Source organism: Melanotaenia boesemani, chromosome 5 (assembly GCF_017639745.1).
Source record: "Melanotaenia boesemani isolate fMelBoe1 chromosome 5, fMelBoe1.pri, whole genome shotgun sequence".
NCBI lineage: Eukaryota > Metazoa > Chordata > Actinopteri > Atheriniformes > Melanotaeniidae > Melanotaenia > Melanotaenia boesemani.
The window spans coordinates 20630190-20644809 of record NC_055686.1 but is presented as its reverse complement, the minus strand read 5'-3'; the positions used below and the strand labels follow the sequence as shown (position 1 = coordinate 20644809).

The 14620-nt window shown below is 36.6% G+C and overlaps 3 protein-coding genes across 3 annotated transcripts in view; 1 reads left to right on the top strand and 2 right to left on the bottom strand.

Annotated features, from left to right (window-relative positions):
* si:dkey-219e21.2 (nuclear factor 7, brain) overlaps positions 1–957 on the top strand; it is a 3348-nt gene extending 2391 nt beyond the window's left edge. The window contains exons 6-8 of the mRNA XM_041984426.1: positions 1–2; positions 303–329; positions 425–957. The exon at positions 1–2 is cut by the window's left edge and continues 77 nt beyond it. Of these exons, the coding sequence (XP_041840360.1) occupies positions 1–2; positions 303–329; positions 425–957 (562 nt within the window). The remainder of the gene's footprint in view (positions 3–302; positions 330–424) is intronic.
* Positions 958–1438: 481 nt separating this feature from the next.
* Positions 1439–3789, bottom strand: LOC121639441 (C-type lectin domain family 4 member M-like). Its single transcript, XM_041984666.1, has 4 exons — positions 3630–3789; positions 3345–3505; positions 2828–2952; positions 1439–1792 (listed from the first exon to the last, which is right to left on the bottom strand). Exons 1-4 carry the CDS (start codon positions 3769–3771, stop codon positions 1675–1677), a joined length of 546 nt encoding a protein of 181 aa, XP_041840600.1. The 5' UTR covers positions 3772–3789; the 3' UTR covers positions 1439–1674.
* A 2657-nt stretch (positions 3790–6446) lies between these two features.
* LOC121639436 (receptor-type tyrosine-protein phosphatase H) lies at positions 6447–14539 on the bottom strand. Its single transcript, XM_041984657.1, has 12 exons — positions 14517–14539; positions 14359–14434; positions 13846–13934; positions 11498–12032; positions 11121–11369; positions 10429–10686; positions 10078–10201; positions 8892–9070; positions 8527–8790; positions 8048–8314; positions 7203–7300; positions 6447–7077 (listed from the first exon to the last, which is right to left on the bottom strand). The coding sequence occupies exons 2-12, from the start codon at positions 14402–14404 to the stop codon at positions 7000–7002; spliced, it is 2187 nt and encodes a 728-aa protein (XP_041840591.1). The 5' UTR covers positions 14405–14434; positions 14517–14539; the 3' UTR covers positions 6447–6999.
* Positions 14540–14620: the final 81 nt, after the last annotated feature.

Here is a 14620-nt window from a genome sequence, read left to right as displayed (position 1 = left end):
AGGTATAAACATAAAGAAAAAGAGCAGTCTTATGTTTACAGAGGAAAAAAGAGAACATAATTTAGATAAATCTGGATTGTAATGAAATCCCTACTGTGGAGCAATCTGATGATGCAAGCAACAGGTAATCAATCATGTGCCATTTTTGGAATAATTATTAGAGGTCAAAATAATACTTTAAAAGAGTTTTGTAACATGTATTTAAGCAAATAATATTATTTATTGGCTTAGCACAATAGTCCCAATCTGTTGTAACTACTGGATTGTTTATCAATTGCAACTCTGTGTCTCTTTTTTTCTAGTTTGGAGCTGGATTTGCGGTGCAGCAGGTAATATAAGCCTACATTTTATCTGTTTTTAATATTACAAAACCCACGAAAGATTGCCATCATAACAAAGCTATTTCTTCTCTTTTCCCTAACAGCTGATGTCATTCTTGACCCCATGACAAACCATCCCTGGCTTCAGCTTTCAGACGACCACCGTAAGGTCCAGGAGGGTATCTCAGAGTCCGACCTGCCTTCCAACTCCCAGCGCTTTGACAGCTGGCCCTGTGTGCTGGGCTGGGAGGGCTACAACAGTGGTCGCCACTACTGGGAGGTGGACATAGCCAACAATGGCTACTGGCGTATTGGTGTGACCACTGCCGACTCAAAGCGGCATGGACACTTCTCCATGACTCCAAAGCACCGCTACTGGACCCTGTGGCGCAGCACACATAATTTCTATGCCTGCAGCAAGCCGGAGACACAGCTGCCCATCAGCCTTGTGCCCCGTCGTATTGGGGTCTACTTAGACTACGAGGAAGGCCAGATCTCCTTCTACAACGCAGAGACCAAATCTCACATCTACACCTTCACAGGAACCTTTACAGGGAAGCTGTACCCCATGCTGGCGCCAATGGATGGCCGCACACTCCTGACTGTCATTGAGCCACACAAAATCTCAGTAACATAAAAAGAAGGACATTTCAAACGCTTACTGGACACTCGATTCAATTTGACTGAAGGGAAATTAGGTTAAAATGATTAGAGTGCTAGCAATAATTGCAGGAAGCCAAAAGGTTTTCTAAAAACTCTTGAGTTCAGAGCTGCAACCCTTAAAAATAAATGTTTTATTTAATTCACCTGAATGTTACTTACATATTAGTCTCAATTTCTCTGTTGTTTTCTTGTATGAGGACTGTACTGTATCAAAGTGCTAATGGTATTGTTAATAGACTTCATGGATGTACCAATGATAGCACCTCATAATGTCTGGAATAATGTTAGAAATTGAGAATATTATGAAATCTTTAAAACCTAAACTGTAGATGAGTAAGTTTTAAAAGTTTCTATTTTTAATATCTGCAATGTGGGGAATAAGCTCTATGTCTAAAGCTGAAGCAAATATCTGAACATACTGACATGAAAGGGAAGCAACTTATTCTGCATTTTCATACTTGCATGCACTTTATACTGCACTTTCAGACCTGTACAGAATAAAAATTTCACATGAATAACTTGACAGTGTTGAAACTTTGAAACCTTTTGTCTGATGAATTACATTTTACGCACTTGAAGTATTTTTAGAATCTTTAGATGATGCATTACAGCTTGAGTCAACATGCTAAATCAGTGAGTCTTTAAAGAGCATGTTGTAAATATGAAGTATGGATGGATGTTTGGCAGCACATCAGGACTTTCTTTTACATGCCCAGGGTCCGTACTCTTCACAGTCTGCGGCAAACAGATTTCTGCCTCCCCTCAGGTCTGCACAGTCCCTGTGATCAGCATCCCACTCCACAGTAATCCTTAAAAACACACAAACACACTTGTTAATGTGCAGGGAAACAACCATCAGGAATCCAGACAACAATAAATCTACTTAAGGAGACTGTAAATTGTATGTATGTTATTTACGTTTATATATTTAAACATTTAACCTTACCACGTTATGTGTGTGTGTGTGTCAATGTATGTATGTCAGTGTATATATTGTATGTTTGCTGTAAAGTTATAATAAAATAAAACCTAAAACGTTCTAGGTCTTGTTTTGTTTTCTCAATCTGTTTTGTTTTAGTTGTTGTGGAAATTTGTTTAAAACAGCAACAGTTCAGTGCTTTAAAGTTACATATTAATATATATTAAATATATTAACCTGAACATAGGAAAGCACTTAATGGCACCTAACTGAACAGTGCAACTTCTTTTTCTCTGTCTGAAATAATCTTCCTCCTCTCTATCCAATATGTAGCCACCAGGATTTTAACTTTTCACACGTCTAACCCAAGAAATAATGTGCAAAAAATGTATTGTTTTTCCAGAAGTCTTTGTTTGGCCATTTAACAAATTGTAAAAATAAATAAATAAATAAAAATAATGTGCATATATGTGTATAATATGTGTATTGTGTAATGTCAGAATTGTTGTAGTGTAAAAAGTATCCACTAGGGGGCAGAAGACTATCAGATTGTATTCAACACGGTTTTGAGCAAAGTTTTTACTCTATGTGTGTGGAGTAGGTCTCAGAAACTGTATACATTAATATATCTTCCAATTTTCACACACACACACACACACACACACACACACACACACACACACACACACACACACACACACACACACACACACACGCATTAAGCTAAATAATAGTTTTTATTATTTTTCTATTACTTTTTTATTTTAACAACAGTACTTGCACTTTTTTACACGAGTGTTTGAGAACATTGTTCTGTGATCTATAATCTAACTGAAAAATAATACAATTCTGTTGCCTTCATGTCATATAATCTTGAATACTTCGCATAAGATGTTTTTCTTTTCAAACTGCTCTCAGGTCTTACGGCATGTAGTGCTGGACGTCCATCCCGTCCCACCACAGCCACCGTCCCTCCTGTTTGCTGTCTGTCAGTCCCACCCACAAGAAAGGACACTGGATGGACTCTTCCATTATTTCTTGAAGAAAATCCTGCAGTACAGGCAATTAAAAAAAACTTTCATTGTGAGACAGAATCAGGTTTTCTTTTTGATTATTGTGAGTATAGACATACTTTGAGTTTTCTATATATATCTTTTTTTATTTTAGACTCTGGCTTAATATAAATTTTATTTAATTCCAAATATTTGTTTGAAATCAATTAGAGAAATGGTACAATTAAAAGAAATTAAGTTTTTGAAAGCTGTGATTCCCAAAACTTCTAGTATAGCCTTAAATTAAATTAAATTCTGTTTCTGGGCACTGATTGATAATATGTTTGGTTGATTGAGCTCTATAACCTCTGGAATTACTTATTATAGGATATAGGTGGGCTTTGGAGCTCATCATGTCTTTTTCTAAAAAGAGATTGTGTGCACAATTACCATCTCTGCAGAGTCTTTGATGACAGCCAGGCTGCTGTTGTGTTGCTGGCAGAACTCAGCACTCTCTTTCCATTTACGATTTTCTTCTAGTTCAAATGAGAAGAAGTAGCAGTGACCCCTCCACCACAGCCAGTGGTCAGGACACAAACTGCATCTGGAGTCTCCACATAAGAGCACAAGGACACTGATGTACACACTGGGTAGAATAAATCTTCCAGCTATCTGTCTCACAGATCTGAGTGTGTTAATAGATGCCTACACCATAAGATGTAATGTAAATTCTACCTTGAGCCACAGTTTTTAGTATCACGTTCAGATCATGGCGCTCATTCTGACACTGTTGTAGTTGCTCCAGCATCTCCCCTCCTGATGTCTTCAAGGTCTGATCCACTTCTGCAGCTTCTCCCCATATCACTGACAAGTTCATTTGTGAACACAAGCTGAATTGTTAAGAGAAAGAAACTGGGACACAGGCATGTTTTTAACACTGTAAATGAAACACATTAGTGCTTCTAGCCACCATTGGCTTCTACAACTGAACATGACAAGCTATTGAGACATATGTTGTGGTATATACCACTGTTGTTAGCGTTTGTTTCGATAAATAGTTTGAGATTAAGTAATTACCATCATAAGATTCGACTTAAATGTCCTGCATTCATGATTTAATGTCAGTGTAACATGAATTTTTTACTTTATCTGTAAATTTCAGAAAAAAAGTTGCATACTTCTTTTACTTTTTGTGAGTAGTGCATGTACAGCTTACAAGGTGCCCCCAATATTTTTGGAAGAGCTCTAAAAGATGCCAAAAATGAGTAAAATATATCAAATTTTACTTAAAGATATGCATTTTCAATGATATATTTTTACTCACCAAATAAAATTAAGGACAACGTGAGACCTGTGACCATTGTTATTGTTGCTATAACAGCAACCACTCCAGATTTCAGAAGTCGGGTTTGACAGGATCCTTTATCTGTAACAGTTAAATTTATCATTGAAGTACCTCAGATAAGCTAAAGAAATAAATACACATTATTAAAATTTGACATCATCCCTTTTTCAAACATGGTAACATGTTTTACCAAAACTGATTTGTGTGGGCTACATTCTGGTTCTCATTTAGGTGCTGAGGTTATGTATGTATTTTAGATCACCAGTTTTGACACCGCAAACTCGTGTTGTGTAGTTTCAGAAACACGGGAAACATGGGTAGCAATTTATTTAAATATTTGCAAACATAGGAAAATAAAGTATATGAGGCAGAGTTTGCATAATTCTAAAGTCATTATTTGTTATGACCTTTATTCCCCCACACAGCCTGAACCCTCCCTAAACAGGAATTGTTTTAATTTTCTTCGTCTTCCGGAATACCTCTTCAGGCTTCTTGAAAGACGTTTCAAAGCTCTGCTTTGCATTGCGACTGCATTTTGGTCTGCTCTCTGTTAAGAGGATCCCGCACTGCTGTAATGATGTTGACCTCTATAGGAAGGATTCATCACTATATAAGACAAGTTGCTGCTGATTTTCAGTCCAATTCTTGGATCATTTGGCACAACTCAGTCTTTTCTCCTCCTAAAGAATTGCTTCTCAACAGCCACATTTCCACAAATACCATAACATGGATCAACTGAGGAGCCAGATGCATATTTCAGATCTTGTGTCAGTTTTTTTTTTATTATATTTTTCTTATTTATTCAGGGAGTCACTTTCAGAAATTACTCTGCCAGTTAACTCATGTTTCCTCAAACATTTAACTACCAAGAACTATTGCTAAAGATCACTAAGAAGAATAACAAGAAAATCAGTCTCCTTGATTGTAAAATATAAAAATGTGAGGGGAAGCTCAAAACATTTCACCTTCAGACCTTTGATAGCCATTAAACTAAATCTTTTCAGAGATAAATAAAACTGAACTTGGAACTTTGAAACGAGGAGAACAGCTGCTTTGCTCGTTAGTGCAACATCTTACATGTATTTACAGCTGAACACAAAATACTGACAAGTTCAGCAAATATATGGCACACCTCTCAGTAGACATATCAACAGAATCTAACATCAGAAGTCATTTGTTTTCATTTTCTCCCATCCCTTCCTTAAATCCCTCTTTCGAAAGCACAGTTTAAAGCACTTTTTAAACTAACCTGCAGGTTTTTCCTTCTTGCCACCTTCTGAGTTCAGTGATGGGTTCATGCTGCTACTTGCCATTTATACCTTTACTTCAACAAGCTTGCATGTAATTTGGCTCATGTTTACTACATCTTCTCCTTTTAATGCTTTTAGCTGAACAGGCTGCTACACCCCTTCCTTATATTTCAACAGTTTTCTAGAAAAAGGTTCTTTTCATGTGTGACATTTTACAGAGGAAGCTGGTAGTGTGTTAACAGTGCGCCTAGTAATAATAGCACCATGTAGGTGTTACATGTGCCCATAGATGCTTTAAGATGCAGCCAGTCGATGCAACCAAAACTTAAATCTTATGAAAAAAAAAACCAGCATTTATCTTGATGTTATTTATGTATTCATTTTTAATTTGTTTATTTAAAGGTGCTTCATTATGTTTTTGATAAGAGGCTAGACTCAGGAAGTAAAAGGCCACTATGACGTGAGCCGGAGACAACTTGATATGTATCCGCTAAAGTTTTTTTATTTATGTTTATATATATATATATATATATATATAGATAGATATAAATTCTGATTGGAACATTTTATCACATGCAATTGTTTTGGAGACCAAAAAACTTTTTTTTATTATATCCCAAAATGAATAAATCTGAAAATGCCATAGCCTCAACTCTCCCTCAACCTGCATGTGCAAACCCCGCCACCAGCTACAACAACGGCAGATTACAGTGCTGCACTCATGCTGGAGAAGCTACCGAGCATGATATGGCTTGTACAGCAAAATAAAAATAGAAATCCACACAACTGCCAATTTTCCACCATCTTCTTCTATTCTGAATGTTCGTTTGGATGGCACGAATTCATCTGGATGCTCCTCGTCTGTTTTTGGTGTATTTCTGTGGCACAAAACAATTCTCACAGCACTAAACAGAACCTTCCACAAATATTTATTTAAAAGAATCAAGAAACAATTAGTTCATTAAACACAGCACAAACTTTTATTTTATTGTCATTTATAAAGTCAGAGAAAACAAGATCAACTTTCAGCTTCATAGTATTATTAAAATTTTCACACAGATGTTTCAGTTTTACATTTAGCACATGCTCTTGCACAAAGTGACCAAAGAATATCATATGTATTAAGAAATGGCAATATGTGTGGGAAAAACTAGAGGAAAAGCCAAAAAAACTGTTTTTTATTCTATTGTTTCTTCTATATTGTACAGTGTCCTTGAGTGACTCAAAAGGCATTTTAAATAAAATGTAATATTATTATTATTAAAACATTAAAACCAAACAATTATAGTAGGCACACTAGACATACAGCTCTTTTTTGTATAGAAAAAAGCAAAGGTCAGTCAACATGTACATAAATAACTTTTTGTGACTCATCATAAAACAGCAAATAATGTTTTTTTTCTTTGCTTCAGTACAGATCTTTAAAATGAAAATGAACAAAAAAACCAAAGAAACAAAACTTTAATGTCAAGGTACTTCAACAATATAATATAAAAAAAAATGTTGCACCTTACGTGCCAGGATTTTTCCACTGTGGGGGCGTCCACTCAATGCTGTCACCCAGTCTGGTGGTGAAATATTCTTTTAACTGCAAGAAAAGACAAAAATTCATTTTAACATTACACACTCACAAATATTTGAAAATTTACTGCACAGCCCCAATCTACTGCAATATAAAACTGAATTAATCAATCCATGCGTTGCGTGACCTACCTTAGCCAGTACTTTTGTCATCGAGGTTTCATCGCCACAAAGGAGTGGCTGTACTGAAGAGCACAGCATAGCCAGAGTGATATTCACTTTATTTGCAACTGTAAAACAAACAGAAGCTGTGAGATACATAAACAGGAACCTAAAACAGAGCAACACTTATTTATATAATTTGCATGTAGGGAAAAATATACAGTCCATGTCCTGTAAGCATATCATGTTCTGTCTTCCATGTTTTGCTTTCATAACAGCCTTGCACACTTTTCCAACAGCCCTGAAGACGTTCCCACTTACATGTACCGCTAGAGGCCGGGTCACTGTTGCTGTACTCATCAACTTGCCTCTTGATTAAAAAGCCTTTGAATAAACCAAATGAATGATTTGGGGTCCTTGTTTAGCTTAAAAGTAAATAATGGCCCACCCGAACTCTGGCTGAGTGTGTCTAGGCAAATTCCATATTTCCATTTACTTGGTTCCTATGAATTCTTCAGTTAGTTTGCATTTGTAGTCTAGTTCCCAGCATAAAAATATGCTGCAAGGACCTGCACCAAACTGTAAAGAGCAAGAGAGCTCCTCTGATGAGACAAATGAGGTACGCTCAAATAAAGAATCAAGTGATTTGGTGTTCTGTGTAACTGCTCTGAAATAAATATCCCTTTTTTACTTCTTTTTTTTTTTTACTCATAGTCAAGAAAATTAAATCCAACATTAATTTAGCCCTCACTGTAATTAAGAAAATGCTTTCGGAGTTTAGAAAATCAACCTTATCTGAAAACAAAATTCTAAGGTTTAAGTATTTACTCTAGTAGTTGTTTCATCATAACATCTGCCAGCTGTGAGATTCTCACCTGTTTTCACAGAACATGTTGCTGGGTTACTTTCCATCCCTCCAGCCAGCACAGACACTGAAAATTGGTATTTGGTTCCTGAGGTTAAGTTTGTAAATGTATAGTTAGTTGAGCTGTTGATGTCATAACTTGTGTTGTAATTCCAGATGGTCGAGTTTAGTTTGACATGATAAAGGGGTGTTGCTGAGTTGACGGGGGCATTCCACCCAAAGGTAATGGAGTTGGAAGTGATGGTAATGGCTATGGGGTTAGTAGGAGGAGAAGGCACTAAAAAAAAAAACAGGGTAGAAATAAGACAAAATAAGGCAGTTGTTTATCAGATTATCTTGCATTTAAAGGATTTAAATTATCCCTGTTTTCATAACTGACATATATAAAAACAATAGTAAAATGCTTCTTTTTATGGCTAGTCATACACATGTAATTTTGTGTGTATACTATGTTTCCGCTGCTTTCTGTTTTTATCAATAATAACTTACATGTATATGTGGAGTTTTTTACTGACGGGCCTCTAACATTTTCAAAGGAAGCGGAGACCTTCACAGTGTAACTGGCTGAATTCTTCAATTCAGAAAACGTCACCGTTGTGTTTGTTGTCTCGTTTGTGTTTGTTGTGTCTGTTGGTACATTATCCAACTTGAGCTCAACAATGAACGATGAATAATTGCTATTGGGAGGACTCCAGCTGGCAGTAAGAGATTTTTCGTCTGTGCTCAATAAGAGGTTTGAAATTGGTCCAGGAGCTAAAAGTGTTAAAAAAATGAGATTAGTGACATTAAACAAGCAAGGCAAAGTTGCTGGAAACCAACTATCATTGTACTGTCAAAGAACTGGAAAGGGTTACCAGTGTAGATGACAGTGGTCTCTTCGTCTCCCTCCGAGGCCAGTACTGTGTAATTCAGGGATGATGATGATGTGTAATTGACCAGTGTTCTCACAGAAAAACATATTTTGCTGCCGTCTGGCAGATTTTCTTCTAGCACATCACGTTTATCCTGGCCCACTTCGCTGTTGTTCGTCCTGCTACAAAGAGAAATGCAAGCGTTTGCAAATGTTCTGCCCTCCCTTTAACAACGAGGTTAAAGGTTGGGGTTTATTTGCATAGTTTGACCACTGAATTCAGACCAAACGCTGCAGCTGGTAAAAATAAATTTGATTAGCAAATAAATTAAACAACTGGACAGGAAAGGCAAAATGTTGGCTTCATACTGTCAAATGCTAATATTCTGAGATATACAAGCCGCTATTGACCACTACCTGGTCAAGCCTCGGGCAAGATATTCCTCATCTTACCTGTATTTTATTGTCTTTTTATGGTAGTAGAGAAGGGTTTTTATTACATTATGAACATAGTTTTTGTTTAAAAAGGGCTCAAACTTTTTTCTTTTACTGTAATTCCTTTACTTTGTTTCTTAATAATTTCTTTTTAAAAAGTATAATTTATTGAAAGGTAAAAACACGCATATGTTGTATATCTCAAGAGTTAATGCAATCAACCTGAACAACCATGTAAGTGGTTGTGGGGTTTTATTTCCCCCTTCATCTAAAATTTGTTTTTATTTACTGCTCAAACTTCTCAGCTCATATTTCTGCTTCTCGAACTGGGTTGACACCTGGTCCGCTTGCAGAAACCCAACCCAAATACAGAAGTCATAGTTTTCCTCTGAAAATTAGTTTTGAATCTTGATCCAAACATTTAAATTGAGGGTACATATCAAAATTGTAGATGATATAAGAATTAAACATCTAAAACATTTGTGACTGAATTATTCAATCAAGAGCTGTTTCATAGAGAGGTGGAGGTTCTTTCTGTAGTATTTCCTTATAAATAAAACAGTTAGGTTTGCAACTGATTAAAACATCAGTGTGAGGAAGCCATTGTGAGCCCACAACATGCAGTGAAAGGAGCTTTAGATCAGAGCATCTTCAAACAGGTGGCCATTCACTTTGATGTGATCATTAAAACAATATAATAAATTGTCTTTACTAGTTACATAAAATTACATAATTTAAAACATACAAGTACATACTTAAGATTTGCATTCGTGACTTTCACCCTGAAGCCTGTGAAGTTTCCCTCAGGTGCAGTCCAGGTAAGCAGTGCTGATCTATTGGTATAGAGTGATACTTTCAGACTGGACACTTTGCCAGGCTCTGTAAGTGAGAACAAACAGATAAGCATGAAACAAAGCAGTACTGTCCAAGAAAAACTTGACAGGTGTCACTGTCCAGGTCTGGCTCTAATTTGCCTTTGCTTATTTGAATTTTATATCATGTAAGACTGAATTTGAAGTGTAAAACTCTTCCTCCTTTGCAAGGTTTTTTGTGCACTCACTAGTATTGACAGCATTAAAACCCATAGATGTGTGATATAAACTCACTGGTATTTGTTGTGATGTTTGATTCTTCACTCCGCCTGGACTCATCTTGGACTCTAGTCTGGACGGTGAATGTGTAAAGGCCCCCAGGTATTAAACCATTTATGGTTGTATTCACATCCAACTGCGTCTCCAGTTTAATCTCTTTACCATCATATTTAACAAGATAGAAATTCATTTTCCCTTCTGGTTTATTCCAGCTCAGAGTTACAGAAGTATTTGTCACGTGGATGACGTTAAGATCTGTGACTTTGTTGGGCACTGAAAAAAGAAGTATTCAGTTACAAGCGCTCACCATGTTACCCTTTTAAATAACAGGTGTTATGCAAGTTGTAATGTGGCAGTGTATTTATGAATGAAAGTGGTGGTTTTCCAGCTACTCAAAGAAGCACTTCAACCTATGCAACCAATAAACACTCACATGAATATTAAACTTTCACAATGTACACACATATACATACATGGTGTCTAGAGATGGGGAATCGAATGCCAGTACCAGCCTTAGATATTAACACCAATCAATGATATCTAGACTCCAGTCTGTTTTTACTACTCTAACAATGAAAATCTTATATAATAATAAACCAACAATCACAATACTGTTGCAGATTTGGTTAAGTTTGGTTTATATTGGTACAGAATTAATTAATAACTTCATAAAAGTCTATAAACTACTTTAACTCGATGCAACTTACCGGTGTAGAAAGTTGAGTTCTGTGGGTTGAGGTCTCGCTTACACTTTACAGGAAATACCTGGACTTTATAGAATCCACCTGAGGTCAGGTTAACAACATCATGAATCAAAGAGCTCAGATTGTACTTCCGCTCCACATCACCTTGGATCTCCACACGGTAATAGGTGATGTCACCAGGCCCGGGCAGCCATGCCAGAGTGGCTGTGGTCAATGTCACATTAGTCACATTGACTTGGCCAAGAAAGCGATCTGTTTGCAAAGAAAATGAAGACTGTAAATTGGCAAAGATGCAAGAAGAGGTTAATATAATCTTTTCTCTGGATAGAAATCTTCATTTTTATTTCATAGCCAGACATGTCACATAGCACAGCAGCTACCTTCAAAGCAAATGTAAGGCAGAAGCTCCAAGCAGCTCTTTTCAACCCAAGGTCCAAAGCTGAGCATGGCCACACAGGAGTCTTCAATATAACTTTCACTTTTATTGGTTTCCAGGACAACCGGCATCGGAGATCGCTCGCATTCTGATTCCATCTTCAAAGGCAATCCAGATGTGGTGTAACCACTGGTGAAGGAATCCCAGAGACTGGACGCACTTTCATTAGAAAGGTAAAAGTCTGTTGTGTTTTCTGTGACTGGGGTGATGCTCATCGTCTCTGTAGGTGTATTTATTGGACATGTGCATGAGCAGCTGCAGCAATCTATCTTTGGAGGGGGAGATTTAAACACTGGCCAACCAGGGTACCAGTTCTGGAAGAAAAGGGGATCCCCATTGGCCCAATGGGCCCAGGACATACTGGAGTTGTCGGATGAGTTCAAGTTCTTTCGAAGGCCAATCCAGTGCTCAGAGTTGAGCCTCTGAGTGATGAGCTGGCTGTTGTCTGGGGTCAGAGTCACCAGCTCTTTGAAGCAGATCTGAGCGGACAACAAAGACCACTGTGAGTGCTTTCATAACAGAAATAATTACATGCAAATATTGTCACCTTTCAGATTTTTATGCAAATGATGCAGGATACAAATGGCTCTATAGAGTCCTTATCAAGCGCTGACTTGGCTCCCATGTGCTGACATATTAAATGGCAAACATAAGGATAAACGCTCATGACTTTGATGATCTCCCGACTTTTCAGCAATACTTAAGATGTGTGATAAAATCAAGCGTGATACCAACATCAGATACACAGATCATCATCCCCAGCCAGGAAATACGCTGGCTTTATACAGCAACAATTTCTCTTTTCAGTGCTTCTGTGATGGGCTGGCGACCTGTCCAGGGCGTACCCTGCCTCCCGCCTGCTAATTGCTGGGATAGGCTCCGGCTTCCTTCCGACCCTTAATTGGACTAAGTGGTTAAATTAAAGTATGGATGGATGTTCGTATGTACAAACAAGAATAACCCTTGTAGGTAATTATGGACTTTTTTTGTCCTTTCAAGTAATTTTTCCCAGGCAAGTTTTGTTACCCCGTAAGGGCTCATTTCTTTGTAAGAATATGTTTCTCTTAAAAAAACTTTAAAATTTTAAATTTTCTTGAAGGTCAACAGAACATGGTGGACACATTTACTACCTTTTCAGGTCTTTAGAGGACAAAAAAAAAAAAACGTCCTCTTCAAACAACTGCTATAAAAATATTAGAGTAATATTCTTTTCCGTCTTTTTTTTTTTTTTTGCTCAAGTCGCTCAGTGAACTTCACTCCATCAAAAATATGAAAATAATTCAAATTATTATAACCTTTTAATTCCAGCTACATTATGTCAGTTTTTAATCAACAACATACACATAAAATAAGTCATTTTCCAAATAATGCAAGTTAGGGGAATGGGGATTTTATTTAAAATTTAAAATAAATGTTTGTACCATTTTTTTTAATTAAAAGAAAGATTTAAGACCAATGGGTGGGGGGTGCTCTCTAACATGCATTTCATGGAAAATAAATGTTGAGTAATTACATTTTAGTCATTTTCTTAAGAATGAAGTGTAAGTGTTTTGAGCAAGTAAGTGGTAAATATAAATTTCTATTTAAGAGAGGGTAATTTTGACCTCTAATGCCGTGGTTATCAAACTTTTGAGCTACAACCCGCGTTGGTGTTCGTGACGTCCACCCCTACACAACTTAAGTGACTGTGTGATGTATTAAATGGGTGATTCTGAAACATCCATCTAAATGTAATGCTGGAAAACTGTCAAAATCTTTATAAATAAGAAGGATAAAGTGTGTTTTTTGTGGTTTACCACGATGACAAGGCCCCAAATCAGCTTGTTTTGTTGCAATAATGTCAAGTTCAGATTTTTAATATGGCATGTGTACTAACTTTATGCGTTAATGTGTTAAAAAAAAAAAAAAGGTGCTTATTTAACAGATTTATCTCTTCATAAATGGTTTAATTTTGACAGCCCTGGTAAAAATTATTTGATAACTGTAGGCTATATATTTTTTACAATTATCTGGCGACCCCCTAAAATTAACTTGTGACCCCCAGTTTGAGAACCACTGCTCTAATGATCCAAGAGTGTGATAAATTTAATCAACCAGAACAGTTAGTGAGGTTTTAGGATCCTAAAGGGCAGATTGTGCAACCCAAGCCAAGTGATAACTCTAGTATTGTTTAACACAAACAGGCACAGATGATGGAAAAGTTTTGTCTAAAGCTCCACATTTTATTTTGTTACCCATTGCACCCTCATGGTTCCGTCTGTTTCTAAATAAATATGGAGTTGCAGTTCACACCTGGCAGTGGTTTCTGGCACCATCCCAGGTGAGATTTCCATCTGGGATAAAGTACTCTCGCTCTGCTGCTATGTCCATCAGCACCAGAGCTGAAGACAAACAAAAGAAAATCTAAGTGTTCACATTAAGGTTTTTGTGTTAACAGCAAACAGAGGGGTTTAAAAACAGTTTCCACAGTATTAACAAGTGAAATGGTCTTTTCTGGATTTGCAGTCCTATTTTGAACAATTGCTAAAGAACTAAAGGTAAAATATATATGGCACCTCAAAAAATACATAGGAATATACTGGATTTACTTCAGAATAAGAAAAGAAATTTAAATTGTTACATTAGCTCAGTCTGTCATCCTGATCCTTCTGTATAGATTTAATACATTGGAAATAAAATAATTCACAAATTTAGATCAGTAACCAATAAATTAGCTGTTTCAAATACAAGATTATACAAACATCATTATAAGTTCTAACTAGCTGCTTATTCTAGTTGAGTAAAATAAGCACGATTGACACTCACCCCAACATATTAGGATACCGACATTATACTGGAATAACTTTCCCATAGTAGTGTTTTTGTTCTGAACAGTGCAAGTCTGTCAGAAAAAGATGGAAACTCTATTAGAAAACAAAAGAAGAATGCAATGTACTAAGTATATTAATGATACTAAAATTTACCTAAAAATATCCGTGCAGGTTTGGTGGCTTGTTACTCAACCAAGCCAGAGATGCATCTGAAAGAAATAACCTGTTGGCATACAGTAGTCATACACCACCACCAC

Excerpts from the sequence above, each read along its gene's own strand:
- LOC121639441 (XM_041984666.1), bottom strand. The coding sequence starts at position 3,771 with ATGAACTTGTCAGTGATATGGGGAGAAGCTGCAGAAGTGGATCAGACC. Across the intron at positions 3,506-3,629 it reads ACTAAAAACTGTGGCTCAAG|ACTCCAGATGCAGTTTGTGT; the intron begins GTAGAATTTACA and ends TCTTATGTGGAG. Across the intron at positions 1,793-2,827 it reads GACGTCCAGCACTACATGCC|GATTACTGTGGAGTGGGATG; the intron begins GTAAGACCTGAG and ends TGTGTTTTTAAG.
- LOC121639436 (XM_041984657.1), bottom strand. The coding sequence starts at position 14,404 with ATGGGAAAGTTATTCCAGTATAATGTCGGTATCCTAATATGTTGGG. Across the intron at positions 10,687-11,120 it reads GAACTCAACTTTCTACACCG|TGCCCAACAAAGTCACAGAT; the intron begins GTAAGTTGCATC and ends TTCTTTTTTCAG. Across the intron at positions 9,071-10,077 it reads GTCACGAATGCAAATCTTAA|CAGGACGAACAACAGCGAAG; the intron begins GTATGTACTTGT and ends TTCTCTTTGTAG.